This window comes from Hylaeus volcanicus, chromosome 3, assembly GCF_026283585.1.
Source record: "Hylaeus volcanicus isolate JK05 chromosome 3, UHH_iyHylVolc1.0_haploid, whole genome shotgun sequence".
NCBI lineage: Eukaryota > Metazoa > Arthropoda > Insecta > Hymenoptera > Colletidae > Hylaeus > Hylaeus volcanicus.
The window spans coordinates 28,303,036-28,324,559 of NC_071978.1; the positions used below are offsets into that span (position 1 = coordinate 28,303,036).

The window sequence follows — 21,524 nt, forward strand, 5'->3', positions numbered from 1 at the left end:
TATCCATTATTGAAACATCGTATCGTATGTCGAGATACCTCGCAACACTCTATATTTTACGGTGATTATCCGATATCTCTGCGAATACCGCCGTACCCCCACGAATCGAATCCGCGTAAGGGTAATAATTGGTCGCGTGGAGTAATTGTATACATCGAGATCGAACTTTATTCCTCGATATCGATGAATTTCATTTCACGGTTCGAAAAAGAGATTATCCATAAATGAAGTAATATTTAAACTAAACAATAAGTGACTGAACATACAGAGCCACTGGATATTGCCGAATGTAAATATCGTGTTGGCGAAAATCGTAAAATTTCAACGTTGAATTTTACTGGGTTTGTTTATATCGAGTTCCGGATTGGTCGCATTATGCGATAGAGGATTCGGTTCAATTTATTGCCCTTACGGATTAAATTTATTTAATATTCCCAGCAACAATTTACGTTTGCAACTAAATCGCGGTATTCTCTGGGTTCGAATTATATTTTTCGAGGAACAGAAACCAGGAATCACCTTAAAGAATATCTCGAAGCACCTATTCCGTACTCGAGAAATAAATTCTCAAAGTCGCGAAAAATTTCACTCCAACGACAACGACCCCATTTCCTGGAATGGAGTTGGGGAGTCATCATTTTCCTACGAGATTGCCAACGAGTTTCTTGCACGAACCATGAAGCATGGAGACCAACGGAAAGAATTGTTCATTGATAACGATTGATAACACTCTCGAATGGTGCCGACGTATGCGTCTTACGCGCAGAAACTAATAATGGCGCAACACTAGATATAGACGTCAGAGTCCTTGTACAAATATTATCTATCGCAGTCTAGACAGTGTCACAGCGGCTAGTGAATTATTATCGCGGAAAGAAAAATGCGATCGGCGGGACAATGTGGCCCGATGGAAATCCCAACGGCTCTCGCGGAACCCTCTTTTTATGGGCGCCGCGGAATGAATACTCCATATGAATAAAGAATTAGGTTTTTGCTCTTACAATTTTCGCGAATTCTCATAAAGCGCTTACCTTGTGTCACGTGCCTCGTGTCTCTACCGAAACGAATTGATTTTCTTTTTGCGTTTTCCTGGAATTCCGAATTTTTAAAGACGCTCGCTTGAAATTCTTGCGGAAATTTCATTGTCCTGCCGAGGAGGATTAAAATTCTACGCGGTCCCGAAGTGCATTTCTAGGATTCGGGTCGTTCTCTGTGGACTCGGTACTATCAATATTAGCTTTACGTTTAGAATAAAATACTAAAGTAGACCGAAGCAACCGAGATTCCCTTCCCGAAACAAATTCCGTGCCACCTGGGACATCCTCCGTGGCATTCCTGTTTCGTTTGGAACGAGAAGATGGCCGTCGCGGGATTTTCGAACGAACATAGACGCCAGCGGGACAAACGATGGTCCGGTTAAACAAAACGACGAGTCGACCGCGATTAATCGGAAAATTCGCGGTTGCAGAGCCGCGTGCATCCCCGCAGCTTAAACGAATTCGTTATTTGCCGCGGGTCGGGGTTTAATTTAATGGGAATCGCAACGGGCACGGCGCGGAATTGCTACGATAGGAATCTGCGTAGTTATAACCGTGAAATTATATCGAAAATAAGCGGGCAGAACGCAACGTTGGCCGTTCGACTTCCTCTCGATATCGTTCAATATTGAATCTGCCGGCAAATATGCCCGACGCATTGTTGATTTCGAATTCTCTCTCCCTCGCTGAAAGCGGAGATCGCGGCGGTTAAGCGAGCCCGTTTAAGTTTGCTTAAGTTTCACGCGACCCGCGTCGACGGTCAACAACTCCCTCGGCCGGAAGCGAGTACACATTTTTGTACGAACGCCCCTAGATTTTTCCTCGAGCCGACGACTGCGACACTCCTGCTCCGCGACGTATTTGGCGCCGCGATTGGATTGTCGCGTTGGCGTAAATTAAATATGATTCCGAGTCGTTTCGAGTATTTCTCCACCAGGTCCAATCCTTTCGTTTAATATTTCCAGCGATGGAACTAATCAATGGATGTATCAGAGGCACGGCTGCGAGAGTTTACGTGACGCGATCGCGTCCTCGATACAAACGGCTCTGTATAGCCATTAATCTTTTAACTTCCCAGACATATTGCCACTCGAACGACGGACGGGGACGGCCGCGCGACAAATGAAAGTGCTGCTTAAGCGTTTCGACGTAATTTTATGAATCTCAAAGAGGACTAAGGGTGGGATACTCCAACGAAGTAGAGAAAGCGGAGAATGAAACAAAAGCTCTCTCCCCCGAAAGCTTTCGAGGTTTCCAGCGGGATCCGCGGAAATGTAGGGGAATTACGGCGCGATGCACGTGCGCAGACACGCCGTGGCACGATTAATGGTGAAATCTCGCCGGGGAGGACGAAGAATAAGCCGAAAAACAAGGAATCGCGAGTGGCAACAATTGGCTGCCGACAATAGGTTCGCGGCTCCCGTTGTCGGAAATTTGCCGCGATAACCGTGCCGGATGTCGGATGGTTATCGTCGTTTCTATCGTTTCGTTGAAAACTTTCGGCCTAGCCAGCGCTCGCGTTCGTTTTCCGCGCGCGTCGACCATTGAAGTAATTTTACCGAAATCTCGCCCCCGTATGCATATGCTAATGCCAGGGGAGTTTGCTGGAAAGCTGGACTTTTATACGTACGCGTCAACGCGAATATTTACGTGTACAGAGTGCCCTCGTAATCGTAAATGGGAAGCAAGCTGGACCGTGGTTGTTTCGTGAAAAAACAAATCGGAGAGGATGAGTAAAATTTCATGAACTTCGGGTCTCGACGAAAACGACGCCGAAATAATTATTACCAATGAGGAGGCAACGAAATAAATGCACGTTCGTACCGTCGGGTACGTGACTTTTTCATTTTCAATTAAAGATTGATGGGATTACATTTCTGATACTCGCCAAGTACCACTTTTAATATTATTAAAAAACCATAACCCGCCTAGTCGAAAATTCTATTTCACAATCTACAAAAAATAACCTTCGAAGAAATGCATACATGTTCGACGTGCCTTCCCTCTGCAACTTGCGTGTGCAGATTGCATCTATGCACACGAGTCGACGCGACTGTCACCCCGTTATGTACGCACAAACACCCGCGATAGACGACGATGTATAAATTCGGCGCGATAACCGCGCGCAGATCGGTATCGGGCAACCTACGATTCGACTCTAATTATCCGTTATCGCAACCGTCGTAAATCAACGGACAATGTCCAGCAGCGACGAAGCCCCGATCTTCAGGAGACTTCCGTTATTAGATGCATCGCGTCGGCAATATTCCGTCGACGTAGCGCACATCCGTGCTGATATCTGATTAATATCGCCTCCCCGAATATGGCACGTGTTCGCTGGTGGGAACAATATTTGGACACCCGATAGATATCGGTTACAAGCCGCTCCGGTATAATTGCCGTCAAGCCGACACGTGTCACGTTTCGCGATCGAACCGAGCACGGATTGGTCGGAGGCTGATCCGTGACGCGGGTATAAGTACGAGCGTTGCGATGGGGGATGCAACGGTAACGGCTGTCGAAGACAAATTGTCCGAGAATACAGGGAACGCACACGCGGGTAATTATGGAAAATCTGCGAACGAGTTACGTAATCCGGCACGGAGGAGAGACGGTGAGAATATCGAGTAACTTCCCGTTGTATTCTTCTTGTTGCAACGCAATCACTTTGTCGAGTCTAACGATGCCGTTGCAATTGAAACGAAGTTGCAGTTGCAGCTTGGAAATTGTGACGCGATCGTGACGAGATATCCGAAAGAAATCCGTAGAGTCTAGGTTTTCCTCCAAAGGACGGTCGGTACTTCTTTCGGGACAAAGTATTACGCTGTACTCGCGAGGGCGTCGTATCGAGTATCGCGTGGAATTTATGAGTTACACGGGCGTAGCTACCGAACGATAAAAGTGGGCACAGACTAGGAGTTCTGACGGCACATAGAAAGCTGTGGAAAAGCGTGACGCGACTTGATATTCTTTTACCCGTACCTGGATGATTCTTAGCTCCTGAGAACTTGGGATATTAGTCACCCGGTGCTAAGAAAATTCTGGAAGACCAGGAATGACCTCCCCTTTAGGAATATCTATTTCCAGAGCCATGATACGCGAGGATTGATTAATGATCGGGAGTAACCGCGATAAGATTGTCTTGAAACGAGGAGGCGAGTGATACAGCGCTAACGAGCCCTATTTTCCGGAGGAATCGTGTCGAACGCTATCTGAATTTGAATCCATTATCCTTGGAGTACGTTATCCCGTCGTCGTTCGCCAGGATTAAAAAGCCATCTCCGTGGATCGGTGTTACAGGGGATCGCTTAGCGGGAAGGGGCGGGAAGGTCTTTATCTAACGTTCGGTTTAAAGTTACCGGGAAGAAATGGGGCAGAGCCCGTGGTAGCTCTAATCGCCGGCTCCGCCGCACCGTTTCCAATTCCCGATTTTCAGGGTTCGATGCTCGACGATGATCGGATCGACGGACGCGTTTCGACGGGACGGGATGGTCGTGTTGCCGTCGACCGACTACTATTCTACCGCCGCACTCACGAACCCCGTTGCGTTCCTAGTACACAGCTATGCCTGCCGTGCTTTCCTGAAATTTACAGACGCGATTAATGTCACGGCTGGCTCGTCCGGCGGTCGCTCGCTCGCCTACCAGCCGTTTGTAGGCCTAACCGTTACTAATTTCGGTAGCGAGTTATGGCTACTGTTACCCTGAGAGCCTCTACAGGCTGTTTCATTAGCTCGGTTACTGGTTTTTAGCCGGACAGCGACCATCAAGCGAACGTGTGTTTATGATACACTCAACGGCATAGGAAACTAACCTGTGCGAGCTTCAAACGGAATTTTCAGTCACTTCGGTTGGTATATGAAATATGGATCGGTAATCCTAGCGAGTATCGTGTGTTTATTTGGAAGATTATTCGAGCGTTAGATATTTAAAGCCGTTGGAACGTATGCGGAACGTTCTCGTTACGTGTAGTCGGACATGGAAGTACGGACCGTCCATTGTCAGACGCACGTTCTACTCGGACTCGCTGCATCAAGGATGAATTAAATCTACCTTCCACATTTTAATATTTAATAAACACGATTCAAAGGTAAATTTAAAATGTAAAATAAATGTTAGAGAGAATTAATATTCGTATTAGTATTGAACCGCGAGGTAGGATGCATTCAACATTAAACATATTTGTCTGCCGTTTACACATAATATCGAATAAGATTTATTCATCTGTGATTAAGACTGCGATATCTCTAATTGTGAAATCATTATTTAGTCGTCCCTATAAATCGGGAAGATAATTATAAAATTTTCTTTCTTCGGCCTCGATTAAAAATTCTCCATTTTCCGTATAAAAAGAAATTTCAGAAAATCTCTGAACTGCACCGGGAATACCGCGTTTGATAAGAATTGCCTCTAACGAACTTAGCGAAACAACCTGTACAGCTACCGCGTGTCTCGCGCACGGGCGGCCTGTTAACATGCAACCGTCTTGCGGATCTTTCGCGATGCATTATCAACGGTTCGTTGATTTATACTTGGCATAAACGCCAGCTACGATGCGCTGCACGGTGGACGTTGTAATTATTAGTGGTCGTACTCTTCGACGCGCTCGATGTCGAACCGATAGCGTTCTCGATGAAACTATCGGAACGGCTGACTTTTAATCGGCCACATCGGCCATTCATCGAGTAAATGAATGGAAATTAATTCGAGATATCGAAAGTAACACTCGTCCGTGGCTTGTTACTTTTCTCGGACGATAAATGGCTGGTCGTTGGGCGAAAGTGGTCGGACGTAAAGGCAAAACAGAGGTGTTATCGATTGGTTGATGGCCGTCGCTAAGAAATTACCTGCGTTGCACCCAGTTTCGAAATTTACTGCGCAAACCTGGCCTTCCCTTATAGCTAAGGTCAACTCTGCATTATCGAGATCCGTTTGATTTACCGTAGCAATAAAGGCTACGCGTAGCCTGGCGCTACCGCCGTTGCTATACATGTAGACGTTGTTTGCCCAGTTGCGGCACCGTACGCTCTACGATTCCACCAAACCGACCAGAACTACGCTCCTGATTAAAGGATTAGTGGGTCCCCGCCAACAGATTCCCGATTGCGCGCCCGTGGTATCGGTAATTCGCCGATATAACCTGGAAACGGGTGTACGACACTCGCGAGACGGCGTGACCCCTTTCTCCGGTAAAAACGCCACGGGCGCTTGTTACGTCACGTTGTAAAACGTCTGCCACCGGCGGTTAACGGATCGTTTCCGTTGATCTGCTCGCGACGTTGGATCGTTTCTCGTAACGTGATATTCGCGATAGCTGCGAGAGTATTAGCATTTCATAGCCGCTAATTGCGGATCGCGGAAGGAATAGCGAAGAAGAAACGAAGCATCGGGCTAACACGCGACGTTACTGTTACTTCTGAAACCGATTCATGGAAATTCTGATCGTTTCGTTTACCTTCGACCGACATACGTTACCGCGAAACAGTTTCGTTAAAAGGGCCTCGCGATTTAGAACGCTAAGTCCATGCACGTTACAGCGTTAGGCAGATCCGAGGAGATTAAGCATCCGTTGTTTCGTTTTCGAAATTCTTTTTCTCGGTCATTTTTTTCTCCCTTCCTTGCAACAGCACGCCATCTCGTTGACGGTATAATTACGCGACGAAAAAAAAGTCGAAAGCAGAGAATAAAACTCTGTAATGGACGAAAGAGGACCAGGGCAGCGACTGCGGCACTTTAACGCGGTTTGGTCGTGCGTAGCGAGATTCGAATTGATAATGCCGTATAATTCCCGGTGTACGCGATTGTGACGGGAAATTGCGATCCAATTAACCGAAATAATAATGCCGGTAATAGCCGAGCTGATTGACACACCGCGACGGTAAGTCTGGATTATTAGTATGCCTGTCCATAAAACAGTCCGCGAGAACGGATAACCTATATTCGCGTGGGAGCAAACGCTACGCCCGCGCTACCTAGCCATTTTCGGCGTTTATTCAAATTTTTCGTTTTCCGATTATTCTCCCCAGCCCTGCGCCGCCCCCAACGCCGAAATCTGGCCTGAAAAGTGGCCCGATTTTGAATTCGAAATTTCCCGGATATTGCGCCCCGTTCCACGTACGCGACGTTCGTTCCTCGCTTGAATAAATGACTCGGTGACCTTTCCCTGGAAACGGAAATTTGATTGGAATTCGCGAGTTCAACGTATACATTCTTATCGCAAGACGTGAACTGGAAATATCGCCGAGAGATATCTAGTCATTCCACGAATAATCGTCGCTCTCTAAACGATCGAGCAGCTAATTAATCGATTTCCCCGACTAATCATCTTTTATTAAAAGATACTTTCACCGTATGTAAGAATTCCAAATTCAGTGAAATTGTATAGAATCGTTGTATAGAATTACAAATTCAGTGAAATTGGTTTGGTTCGTGGAACACGCCTATCGAAGGTTAATTTCATCGATTGGCGAATTACTTGGTTCCGCGATATGCAACAATTAAGATGTATCCTTGTTTAATTCGAAAAGATGGAATTCCCTGTTAACTTAAACGAGAAACATGCTTCTTGCTCGGATCCAGTGGCGATCTACGCTTTCCAGTCCGACGATGCGCAATTAATCACAGTTGTCTGTAGCGAAGTGTTCGTTACCTGTTCCGTGTAATTAAAATTAATTATGGCCGTTTGTAATATCAGCGACTGCACCCGAACTAACTAATTGTTCGTGATGCATTGTTTCGCTGTATCCCAGTTAGTCGTTAAAGCTCTTCCAGTGCCTTTGCCGAGGGTTAGGCCGTTCCTCTGCGCGTCCCTTACATCTGGTCGTTCGCTCGGTCTCCCTGGGCGCCTCGTCCTTTGTCCGAAACTCTTGGTTGGAAATTTCTGGAATTATATCTCGGAAAGCAGGATCTCCCTGCAGCAAAGAGTGTCTAGACAACAGTCGCCACTAAGCTCATCGACACGCTATTTAACCCTTAAATGCCCTAAGTTTCAAATTTGATACCGGACTTTTAAATCGAATTCCATTAAAATTGATCAAATAATAAATACCTTGATATCTTTTTAAATTTAATTTGGAAAATCAGGCTTCTAAGAGTTAACTCTACCAGCGCATACAGAGTTACAAGTGTAAAATTTCAATAAATGGAAGAGCTTCTGTAGTTGTTTGGAAACAAAAGCAATCACAGATAAGTTTCTTTGAAACTAGAAAGTTCAAACTAGAAACGAGCCCTCGTTTCGTTTCCAGTGCATATTACGGTATCGACAGCTGTAGAGCAATCGATGAAATTGTCGTATATTTCCTTCGTGCTAGACAAAGTTAAAATTAGAAAGCCGTGTCACGGGTATCGCAGATGTCACGGGTTAGCATGCGTCAGCGTGACCTCTAGTTAAAAATGGACGGAACGCCAGAAGTTAATACGTAATCTGCAACTCGGAATCTTTGAAACCTTCTGTGAACAACGAACAGCATAGATTACTATACGCAGATAGTTCGAGTATAAATATTTATACGGTCACACCTGTCTAATTGTAAGTACCGGGTATAATTTCCTCGACAACGTTCGCGTGTTTACTCCCATCGCTCGGAACTCCTGACTCGAGTCGACGACACTTGAACACGGTTGAGCGTAGATACTCGGGAGCAAAGGAAAGTAAAACATAACAATTACGAGCAAATATAAACGAAATGGGACTAGTTCATTTCGTGATTCGAGACTTCGAGCTCGAGACGTCTCGGTGATCTCGGCCGATCCGCAGTTATGTTTACGGGAAAGTTACGTCGGTGGCGCAAGTTCGGTCGAGTTCTCCGTGTCATTGGCCTTGCCCTGGCGTCGCCCGCGACGAATGCGAGCGTGTACAGCGCAGAAGTAATTACCGAAGCGGCGGGGAAATGCGCGTCGCGGATGGCGCGAGCTGCTTCCTGGCCGTCGGAGTTCGCAAAACTTGTTTGAATGGGCTCCGGGAGGAGTGCTAATTATTGTTTCCCATAATGCGTGGAAATCCCTTCGAGTTTAACGCGGTCGCGCGTGTGTGAATTTATTTTTGAATGGGAGGACGAATAAAAGCGAATTCCGCGGGGGAGAATGCCTCAACTTTGTTCGGTAACATCGAGGGTGTCGTTAAATGCTGTACCGCGCCGCGGTTCGTGTTATTCGAAAACGGTATAGAAACTTCCATAAATTTTCAACTATGTTGATGGAGAATAATCACGAAGGCCAATAGAATATTTGCTGTAGCATTTTTCACTCGATGTATCTCGAACAAGGGGCACGGTTTTCTCGTCGCGAACTAGTCTACATTTTGGAACGGAACAACTCTCTTCGGCAACGTGCCGACGTCGTTAGAGGGTGTTTCGTGTTGCTGGCGCGCGGGTCTGGTCCCTGGGAATGGCGCAGAAACGTGTCTAGGCCGTCACCGTGTCGACGGAAACTGGGAAAATGAAGAGGCGAAAACGTACGAAAATGAGAAACCGTGTTCCAGTTTCCATTGGGTACGCGCGGTGTCTTCGTCCGCGCTCGCGATAAGGCGCGCCTTTATCGCCCCGACGATACGTTTCGGTCCGCAATTTTCAGCGATATTGCGCGGAAACGGGAAGACCGCGCTACGGAAAATCCTTTTTGTTTTCGCGATACGTTAATACGCGGATCCGCCCCGTGGCTTTCAGCGCGTAAAAGGAACAAGATGCGACGTTTATTACCTCCTCGGAGATTGTTGCCGGGTAGGGTGCAAAAATGCCGAGGAGAGCCCGCATAAGCCGTGTAACGCCGCGACTCTATTTGCGTGTCTGCGAAGCGAAGTGCGTCACGAATGATGCACTTTTCGACGAACGCTTCGCTCGTTTTTGGACCACGGACTCCCGGCCAGATCGTTAAGTAAGAGCAGATTATGGAAACATTTTGACGCGACTGCGCCCCGACAAGTATCAGGTATGCGGCTGAAACAGGAGAGACAACTAAGATTTCGTGGAAAACAATGTTGAATTAGACGCGTTGAACTAGATGAATTGCAATGAAATTAATTGTATCGACTGTACAGAATGTAAAAAAATTAACTCTTTCGTAAAGCAACCTCTTTCAGATTCTCGCAGAGATGTTCCTACGATCCCTGCCGTAGACACTGGATTCGAGTTAAAGATAGAACACCGGTAAACAGAGTCACGTACAGGGCCTGCAGCTGCAACAGAGTCGCATTGAGCACCGAATAAAAATGTACGCCGAGTACTATGTTCGGAACAGTGCCTCGACACAGTCCAGTAGCAAACGGACCTAACTCAGACCAACTGTGGCCTGTTCGCGCGAACGTTCCTCAACTGTTTACATTAACGCGAACGCTAAGCTTCGTTTCGCGGAAAGAATGGTGCAAATCTTAATTGGTTATGGAGAGCAATTCCCTGGATGCTTTCAATTATCCCTGATAAATGCAATAGCAAACGAAGAGAAACAAAACAGCCAGGTTTTTTTTATTACAATTATCGTCCGTCGCGGGAACGATCAGCGTACGCGTACGAGGTAGCCGATTCAATTTTTCCATTTGCACCCCCTTCTTTTCGACACCCTCCCAGCAGAGGTCCAGTTGTTCGTTCGTTTCGGGCTCATCCGTTCGTTGGAAGCGAAGCACAATTGCCTGGTCGCGCATGCAATGGAAGGGGGTTCGTGAAAGTTGCATGAATGAAATGAAAGAAACGGCGAGCGGGTGGGAATTGGTTGAATAGATTGCGGCGTGAGGGGAGCGGGAGAGACAGAATGATAGATGTCCGGATAGATGGATGGATGGATGGATGGATGGAGGTGGGAGAGAGAAAGAGAGTTGTCGGTGGAAATAAATCACGCGCGGCGGAGGAATTTACTTGAACGGCCGATTGGTCGTTGCTGGTGGCGATAATCGGGGCGGCGGGTGATACTTCGCTGGAGGAGCTCCAACGTTCCCTGTAGGTGTATCCTGGTGATTTTGACGAGCTAGAACGGGACTGGGGGCCACCGAAGGCGGAGGTCTGATGGAACCGGGTGAAAAATACGAGTTTGCTGACGCGCGTCGGCAACGGGCCGTTCTAATTCGCGTCGATTCGCGCTGCACAGCCGCCGCGTTGTTCCTGACAGCTTACACGTACATATACGCGGAGATTTCAAAATAAAACCGTCATTCGGAGAAATTTCCTGCGTACGAACCGACGCGATACGATCGAGCAGACGCTCGTAAACCGTTAGTTTCAATCAACGGGGGTAAATGGTTTTCTATCCGACCCCTGCCTGCTCCAATTCTCATATCCGTGCCGATACACGGACGGCGTATCAAGTGAAACACCTCTGCTCGGTACGATCCGCCGATGAACCTCTGGAAGCTTAGGAATTCCAAGCCATGGCTCGACAGCCTCGAGGAAAATTCGAGCTACCAAAGAGGCGATTTTAACGCGGTTAGAGAACACGAAACGGATTCTATTTCGAATGAAAATAAGGAATAACCGTTCGAGATATCGGAAATTTGACGTGCGTTAAATGTAAAGAGCACACGGTCGTATAGAAATTGAACTCGATGTTTATCCCATCGTTTCAGGCGATGGTTTTCACCCGCCTCGGGGAAATTATATTACCGCATTTTGAGTTGATAGCCAGAGGACTCGGAGTTCTGGTACGAACAATTAATCGAACGAAACAAATAAAATAAACCGCTGGTTACTCTGATTCGTTATTAGTATTATCAACTGATTGCTGCTACGGGGAAATGGTTCTTGAATTTATCGTATAAAATTAATTCGTCACAGTCTGTAGATTTGGACAGTCCTCCTTAGGTGTAAATATTCCGCTAATGAAAAATAAAATTCAAATAAAAAGCATCGAGCCCCGAGCTCCATTCGGAGAAATGCAATCGAACATTCTGCTCGTGCCTTCGGTCCGATCAAGGTAAACGAGAACGGGATGCGTGAACGGTCACGTACATCGATCCGAGTGAAAAACACCGATGTTTTTTTCCTGTTCCAGGTGACTTCTCGTTGCACATATACCCAGTCGAGCTGGAAGACGACGGCACGTACCAATGCCAAGCCTCGCCCACGAACGACGGCCAACCAGCGTTGCGCTCGAGGTTCGCCAAGCTGAGCGTCCTTGTGCCGCCTCAGAAACCGAAGATCCTTCAAGGCGATTTCCTTATCACCACCGAAGACCGGGAATTGGTGATCGAGTGCGTCAGCGTCGCTGGCAAGCCGCCTGCAGAGGTAAGATTCTCTATTCACCCTCTGGTGGACTCAACCTTCTCTCGGTTCGAGGTATTGTTTCTTTCCAGCTGGCCCGCATCGGTTTGGCCATGCCTTATCTCCGTTAGCGATCCGAAAATCTTATTCGTGAACATGCTAGATAAAGGAAATACCTCCGCGAATATACGGGAGTTCGGGTTGCGAGGAAACGTATAGACGGGTTACGTATCCCTCTGTCCAAACAGTCTTGACCTAGAATCAGCTGGAATGGAATGCGACGTCGAAACTAGGTGACCATACCACTGGCAAGGGTTGCAAGGCGAAACATTGTTCGAGAATTGAGATAAACCGAACAGTTTATTTGGAGATTTATTCGTGAAAAAAGCAAAGATCAGCGCGGAATGAGATTCGGCCCGTATTAGGTCAGACTCGTCGCTCAGCCTTCACCGCTTACTCCTAGCAGACGCTCCCCTTCTCGGAATTGAATCCCTTCCATTTTTTTTAAATTGCTGAAAAGAACGATGGATGTCGAATGGAACATTTCGAATACGAGGGACTTGTTTGCCCAGTGAATACCGTGGATCTCGTTCATGGACCTCACAAAGAAATTCACCGTGATTTTGAGCGCGTTCTCGACACAAACGCCAACGAGTCATTAACGGGAAGCTAAGGGTCGAATAGTCCGTCCATGAAACGAGAACTAATTTAAAAACGGAAAGGTCGTGCTTGGCAGCGTAAACGCCGGAGTGCCCCGAGGGCCGCAATAACGCGTTAAACCATGTTACGTCGGACACAGAATTACCGCGCGAAAGCACTGTCCTCTCCGCGGCGCTGTTGACAAAGGGACGCGTTGTTTCCCTCGGAGTGGTGCGGAGAAATATTCTTCAAACGCCTCATAGATAACAACACAACCAACGAACCCCGCTGTGCTTTTCGGCCAATGTTTCGACGCTCGTCCTCGGGCGATGGAAGCCCACCAGGAATCCTATCGGTCCTTTCGCTCCTATGGGTCGCAGTTTTCGAATAAAATGTTATTGCTATACGTACAAATATCAAAACGGAACATCGAAATAATGCTCGCGTGTTGAGACTTCTAAGGTCAGAGACTCGAGAAAATCGCGACACGTTCGATAATTAGGTTGGCCAAATTCCGTCTCTCTGGCGCATCAACGGATCATCAAGTAATCGCAATAATTAGTTGCCAAGGGACTAACGATACCATTATTCAAATGGCATCGTGCCTAGGCGGAATTGAAAGGGGCTCGCTCGGTTCTCCTCTCCGTCGTCGTTTCACCGTGACGTATGTGCGTGCAAAAACATCTCTGATGCAAAAGTAAATAGACAAAGACGCGGTGAATCGAAGCGCAGCCGTGGTTACGCTAGGAGCTTTTTCCCCGACCGGTCTTTTATCTCGCGGCGTTTTTTCCGCGATGCACGCGAGTCCGCGGCAACCCTCAAAGATCCGGTTTTCCCTTTTCAGCAGCGACAGCACCGCGGCTGTTCGAGCTCGAGGCGTATCCGAACTCGGTCAAGCTGCCATTTCGTCGAGTCACTTCTGCCTGGTTTAAAAGCGTTTCGGCGGCACGGCGTCGTTCGCATACGAGTGCCAAAACATCGGCCAAAAAGCATCGCGGAGTTTGTTGGATTGTGTAGCGCGAAGCGTTTGAAGAATATTTCCCCCGAGCCACTCCGAGGGAAACAACGCGTCCCTTTTTTATTATAAGCATTATTGCTTAAACGGTGCGGCAAGCCAGGGGACGTTCCGTCGGCAGAACAGAGGACCCGTCGCTAAAACAGGCCAGGCTGCTGGTAAACCTGACGACTCTGCGGATAAGGCAAACGCTCTGTACCACCGACACCGTCCTCTGTTTTATCAACGCGATCGTCGTTTATCCACCTTTCTCGCACAAGTTTCTAACTCGAATTGTTACTCCATCGAAATCCAGCAGAATTCTAATGCCGTCCTGAGACTCGTACGATCGGTGATGTAATAAAGCGCGATGCGCGGGGATACGGATGATGCGGTGATAATGCGCGGGCCGATTCGTGACACCGCGAACAATTTCGCGGCGGGACGGGCTTCGCCGCTAATTCACCATTCATTGGGATGCGCATTGCGGCCGCGATTGCATTCGTTAATACAGAAATCCGTTTTCGATCGCGTCGGCGATGCGGGGGAGAGGGTGCCTTTCGGCCTAGATAAATAACGAGTCGCGGGGATTGTCGACGACGCGGGAACCGGCGAAAAATTAATTAAATTTGTTTCGCGGCCGTTCAGCGCGCTCGCGCACAGTTTTTAATTAAAATTACGCGCGAATCCCGCTGATTAATGCTGTTACACGGGGACCAGGGCTGCGCGCTGGACCCGATGGAAAACCGTGCTCGAAATGCCGTTAGCCAGTTGCGCACCTAGGGAGGCGCAAGAGCGCAATTGCAGTCCCCTTGCTGGGCATATCCATTTTTCAGCCATCGGAGCTTTTTACACGCGTGCGTCCAAATAAATAAATTTCCGTTATATTTTTGATATCTGCAAAAGCCTCGATGAATATTTGAAATAAATTTTACCGAGCATTTAAAATTGAATAAACCTGTTCGCTATTTTCTGTAATGAAATTTTGGAGAGCGCCGATAGGCACCACGTATACGTTTCTGCTATTTTTTCACTCCCAGTCGGGTTATGGAGATTGGCAAACATTTTACACTCGAGGATCGTGGAGCTAACGAAACTCGATCCAACGATCGAAAATTTCTTTCGCGGATCGACGTGGAACGAACGAATATCTCGTGGCGAGCGATCGAACGGTCTGGGCACACGAGATTCAATTATCACCGCCCACTATGCTATCGTTTGCTCGGTCATCCGATCGACGCTACTCCGGTTTCATAAACATTATCGCGTCGCGGACTAAAGCATGGAAACGTTCGTACTGGTATCCGGTTCAAACGTTTCTATGATGATGACCCTGGCCGATAGCTCGAAACCGCCATACGCTACAAACTAGCGCTGGAATTTTAGCGCCGTGAACGATGCGAACTTGGCGCAATCCGGTGCGAGTTACCGCGAGTCGACCTTCTTTTTGAATGAACTCGATTTCATTTCTATTTTATTTAAATGTTACTTTCGTTATGACAAAGTAATTGACAGTATATTGGACTTGATGTCGCAATCAACTTTTGGTCTTTTTCAGTGGAACTAGTACTACTGAAATAATTGTCGAAGTATTACCTATGTGTACCAACGCCTGCGAATACCTCTGCGGAAAAGTAGAGCTTTACCGGAACGTCTAGTCGAGTATCATATATTCACATTGTTTCGAATAAAGTAACGATATCGGTAATACACCGACAGTTCGCGAGTTTCGCGTCCAAATTCCAACGATCGTTTCGCGGCTGGGTATTATTCACTTGTATCCAAAAACGAGCAAAAACTATTGTAATCAACCATAGATGGTGGATCGTTTCGCGCGCGATCCATTACGTTGAAGCGACATCGCGCAAACCATGACCGAGCGGGCTTATTCACCGCGTTCGTCCTCGAAATTCCGAAACCGCGAGCGAAAAAAAAATATCATGGCTCGGCGTATGTCCCGCCGAAATATATTTGGTCTCAGATTTTTGTTGGTCGGGAAAAAGCTGCCTCCCTTCGCGTCTGTGCGCGCTGATAAAAAAAAATAACAGCGAAAAACCGACGGTAGGAACAAAGAGGAACGCGAAAGAGCGTAATCGCCGGGGGAACCTGCGTCCGGATCCGTTGTAATTCGTCGATTACGCGCGTTCCTGGTCCTCGGCCGTACGGTTGGGAAATAATCGCGAAAAACCGTCGCAAAACTCCGGCCATTGTTCGACTGTTGAAAGCTTTCGCGGTGGAGCACAAACGCTCTTGGATTGATTCGCGCGATAACGCGCGTGTGCGGCCGTCCACTTTCGTTTTTCTACAAAAATTTTTTCCATTGGCGAGCATATCGCGCGAGCGTACGGGATCTCGAGACTGTTACCAGCTGAAGTTGAACGGATTCGAAACCCAGAATTTCTACTATTGGAATTTTCTGGCGGTACCGAGGCTTGGTTGGCACGGGTAGCGACTGAAAATAACGGAGGCCCTTTACCGCAGTGGCGGATTCAAAAATTCAACAAGGGAGGTGCAACCAAAAATTAAGAGAAAAATATTTCGCAAAAGTCTCATTGTCGAAATAAACGTTTCGAGAGCTTGGACGTCCTTCCTCTGTGTTTGTCGGATTCACGGTGAAATAAATAAACATCGGTGTTCCAACGAAACGGCTGCGAATCACGATCGAAAATACTCGAAGGATAACAACGCAAAAAAAAAAATACCAGAGTCCCAGAGGAGCTGCTCGGGCTAAAATTGGGAAGCTACGGAGCTGGTTATCAATAACGGGCGGAAACTGCTGAACCGCGGACGGTAATTATCGTTGTTGCTCGTCGAGTGGGACGAGCACTCTGGCTCGCGAACCGCGTGAGTAATCAAAAGTGAACGGCCAGCAAAAGGATAAAGGGAAACTCCCCGAGGAACGGAGATCCTGCAAAAAGAAAGAACGAGCGCGTTTTCTTTTAGTCGGACATTCGTGATTACAAAAAACAACCGTGGAATCAGCGATGTTCGCATCGATTACTGGGGCACGCATGTCCGAGGAATAATTTCGCAGCCGACCGTGTCTTGTGCGGGCTTATGAATTATTTTATGCTTCTGTTACGTCGACGTGTTGGGTTCCTCGAAGATTCCAGAGGAATTCGTGAGAGAGGAAGCTCTGGAAGCACGACAAGCGGTTAGAGGAAACGGAGACTGGCAAAAGACGAGCGGTTTCCTGCGTCAAAGATCATTAAGATAATTAAAATGACACGTAATGACGCGGGGACGATTACTGGCACGTCGGAGTCGGTCGTTTCGACTCTCAAATGACCACGCAATTTTGTCTCTGCGGATAAGGTTCGCGGCACAATAATTACGCGTTGAGTCTTCTGAGATATTAATATTAATGTCTCTACCCGTTAAATCAGGAATTGATCGATGTCATTTATTACAAAGATAAAATTGCGTAGATAAAAATGAAACATATATTACGTTGATTCGACGCGTGAAAATATAATTAACAATTTTCATAACGTCCTTTCATAATTTTTATGCGTGTTATTATAAGATGGGCGCAGTGGCGGAATTTGACCCGTTAATTATCCAGGAAAATGTGAAACAGATTTCTATTTTGATTAATTAAAATAAACATCGTTTGAGAACGTATAATTTATGAACAAATTGGATACGAAATTGACAAAAAGGGCTGCACTAAACATCTACAAACGTCGCAGGTTTCCCGGTCCCGTATTATTCGCCGGCGTACTCTGCGCGGCAAAGCCGTCGACTTGACAAGCGCGGTCGCGATAGAGGTAATTGCGTTTCATTTAAATGAACACATACATATATTCCGCGCAACGCGACGCCGTTTCCACCAGTGAGCAGCGTCGTATTCGCGCGTTTCAATGCACTGCGAGCGATTTCCCTCGAAAATTCCCGCAGTTTTCTCGCCGTCCGATCGGAAACCCCTCGACTTTTCATCGAACTGCGGCCGCTTTATTCGCCCGTGTATTCTGCGCCCCGGTATCTCGCTTCCGCCTGTTGTTCCGCGATGCATGCTTTACGCGCCGAAACTCTCTCGATCGTTCGTAAAAAACAGACAAAATCGAAGAACGAAACCCTAGCGGGAAAACGAGCCGAGAACGGAAACGATCTGAAATGGAAGAGGGATTATTTGCAATGATCTGTTATTAGAGCTAACCGTAAATTTACATCGATCAAAATCAAGGAATGCAACATAAAGTCCACTGACCACTACTGACCATCGACTAGCACTCGTGAACGCTTTCGAAAACGGCATTTCACGTAACGCTGGTTCCACACGAGAGATCGCGACACCAGGCAGACGTGTGAACAATAGGATATAAACTTTGATAGGATATTTGTACACGTAACTCTTGTTTATGAAATTTGAGAGGACATAAAAAATACAGTTGGTCTCTTATATTACTCCAGTGCTCGTTTCTCTTTTTCAGTATATTATACAGGAACAGAATTATTCAACCGTATGGACTGAATGAACGCAATGAAAAATTAAATTAAATCCGGATAATTTCGTTTGCCTCCGATTTATAAAATTGTAGCATTCCCCGGTAAAATGCGAGCCGAAATTAAAAATCTGAATGGACTTTGAATGCTACAGAGTCCAGGCACGAAATGCCTGGGAGGGAAACATTGTTCAACGTTGGCAAGAACACACGCCTGGAGCGCAACGCAGCCAGTATCGAAAACACAATCGGTCGTGAACATTTAGAACGCACTCATTGTCAGAGCATTGCACAGCACATTTGCATACTCTGTTATTTGTAAATATACCCATCTTGTTGAACTACTCTCCTGGTGAACGTTTCCATGGCGACGCGTGTCTAAATTAACCTTTTGCGATATTAGTTTCTGCTAACGCTGTTACCTATCAAGAGAGGCTACGAACAGCGCTGAAAGCAGAGATGGACGTTAGTATTATCCGAATAGAAATTTCGTGTAACGGACAAAAGGTAAATCCAAATTGAATTATAATACGAAATATCGTAGCTTCTCTCGTCGTTGCCAAACGCCACTGTTTCGGAATCCGGTAACGAATTTCAGAGAGATTCCGGCGAATTCTACCGTACGTAATTCACGCTACAACGTAGCGAGTGCTCTCTGTGTTTTTCAGGTTAAGCGACTGACACGAGTTCTTCGACAAACGTTTCATTAGGTTGGTCGCGACGGTCGGGGAGAGGTTCGGAGGTGAATCGATGCTTCGAAGTTCTGCAAATTTCGCTCCGAGGTTAATCGACATTTTTTTTTCTTTGCGTCGAACTTGTCGAAAACTCTACGAGGACGGGGACGAAAATTTATCCTCGACCGTTCGGCGGTCGTATTCCTACTTTCCGCGTTTAACCTTTCCTACCCGTTAGTCGAACATTGCATCAGTTGTACCTAATCCTCGAAAATGTACGCGCGAGACGAGCTATCGTCCGGTAAATGATCGTTTATTATGTTTCCTATATAGTGACGTACCTGAATAGTGCTTTTACTTGTACAATTTTAAACGATTAGACTCTTAATTAGTCATTCGCACAAAAACGAAAATTAGACCGCGTTGCCTTGTACAATTCATCTAGCTGGCTGAACAGCCTGTATAATTCATTAGCTCTCGGAGCGGATAAATAAAAAGGATTCTGTCCGAAAGGACGGGCTCCTCCTCTTCGTCGTACGAGTGGAAAATTAATATTAAACAGCTCTCAGGGCTCGTATTTTAGTCGTTGAATCGACTTATCGCGATTCCCGTGGCTGTTTCAATTATTGCATGCCTCGCACGACTTTTCCAAGCCGCCACTTCAACTCCACCCCCAACCCACGGCCATTCTTCTTTCGGGGTTGAGCCTCCAGCTTCCGTCTCTCTCGTTACCTCGTAACTTCGTAGTTGCGCAAGTTTCTTTCATATTGTTGCAGAAACTTGCCGCGAAGCATTGCCAAGTTTTCTCGAGACAAAATTTTAATATCGCTGTCGCGCTCTTAATTCTATTACCGGAGGATCAAAGGAAACGTTTTCCGCTGGCCTCGCCTCCGGCAGCAGGCCATGCAAATAATACGAATTTAAGGAATGAGAAACACACCCCGTCGTCCCGTCTCCCGGAAGTTGCTGCATACATTCATAAGAAGCGTCGTCGCGGACGTTTTATTAAAAGAAGTCCACGAGGTCGAGCGAGGACCGATAAAAATTAGGGACGGGCGCCGCGATACGGGTTAAACGAACGCGATTCTGCTCGACCCCCGGATACAGGTCAATCGTAGCTGCTGAAATTAACTGGATATTTGTCCGTCACTGTTCGACCGACCATATTATGCGTCACCCTCTATAACGAGGACATTGTGCTCGAATTATTAGCACGCCGTTCCGACCGACGTCGAACGAACGCGATCGAATATTTTTGCAGTCGAAAGTATGCTCTCCAAGGACAAAGAACGAGTTAAAAGGCCAATCTTCAACGATTCAAACGAGATCAAATCCAAGCTTTACCGTTTAATAGTTGACGAGATCAAAATTAGTGTATCATCAAAAATGTAAACGAGACTTTTCTCCCAAACAAGCACGAGACTACGATATATCAATCGAACAAAATCCCTGACATGGAGCACGAAAGTGATCGATTCGACGTGGAACATCCCCATAGCGCGGAACGTTCAGCTATTTCGCCCCACTAAAAGTTCAAACTTCCGTGGAAAATTGTTTTCCGTCAAAATTTCACGATGACGCGAATCGAAACACCCGGTATTACAAACGAGCAATCATCCATCGATCACTGGCGACCCGAGAGAGAACGGGGATCGGCGCTTGCGATTTCCCGCGAGACTGGCTGGGCGTCGCATTCTACCCTCGTCCCGGCTCGAGCGTAATGCATTTGTACAATAATCCAAAGAAATCTCGAGCGGCTGAGTGCACCGCAGGACGAGCGACGTTTCGCGAGGTCTTTTGTAAGTCGAGCTGCGAGGAGCTCGAACGTTCGTCGCGGTTTTACATACGCTTAGCGCACGTACACGCGAGAAATCCGCGTCGGCGCGCGGCGTCTCGAAAGTTCTTACGCGGCTTTTACGCAGCTTTTACGCGGCTTTTACGCGACACGGCGGAAAGACTTTCCAGATTTACCCAGGGGAACCTTTTCCTTCTTTTCAAGTAAGGATGTTCGATTCCGAATCGATTTTTCCAGGACGACTATTGTGGAAACGTTCGACATTCGGGCAGGTTCTAGGAAGTAATACTCTTTCCTCCAACTTCACGGTAACGTCTCGAGTATTGATAATATTTGCCAGAGTTGCCGATGAGCTCAGGATGTGATCATTGGGTATAGTAACGTAGGAGTTTAAACGAAAAATGAGGCACGGAGATTCGAACCCACGATCCTCGCTTTACCTACGCGACCAATCCCGTATCCTACGATTCGTGTTCTTATTTGACTCCTTATTGTTGGGTATGGGAGGCGCGGATACTACACTCGGCTATCCTGAATTGACATTCATTCGCCCTCGAATGTCCGTTTTCTCGGGTTTCGCGTCTCAACAACAGTGCGCGCCGCGCCCTCTTTCGCGAGTGTACTCCCCTCTCTCTTTCTGGAACGTTGTTCTCTCTCGACGCCTCATTGTTGCCCGCTCCACCGTCAACACGATATATATATATAGAGAGTGAGAGAGAGAGAGAGAGAGAGAGAGAGAGAGAGAGAGAGAGAGAGAG

General features: G+C 47.0%; 1 protein-coding gene across 2 annotated transcripts in view; it reads left to right on the forward strand.

The window, feature by feature from the left end:
- LOC128874273 (irregular chiasm C-roughest protein-like) overlaps positions 1–21,524 on the forward strand; it is a 226,297-nt gene that overhangs the window by 176,380 nt on the left and 28,393 nt on the right. For both annotated transcript variants that reach the window (XM_054118865.1, XM_054118866.1), the window contains one exon: positions 12,011–12,243. In XM_054118865.1, the coding sequence (XP_053974840.1) occupies positions 12,011–12,243 (233 nt within the window). The remainder of the gene's footprint in view (positions 1–12,010; positions 12,244–21,524) is intronic.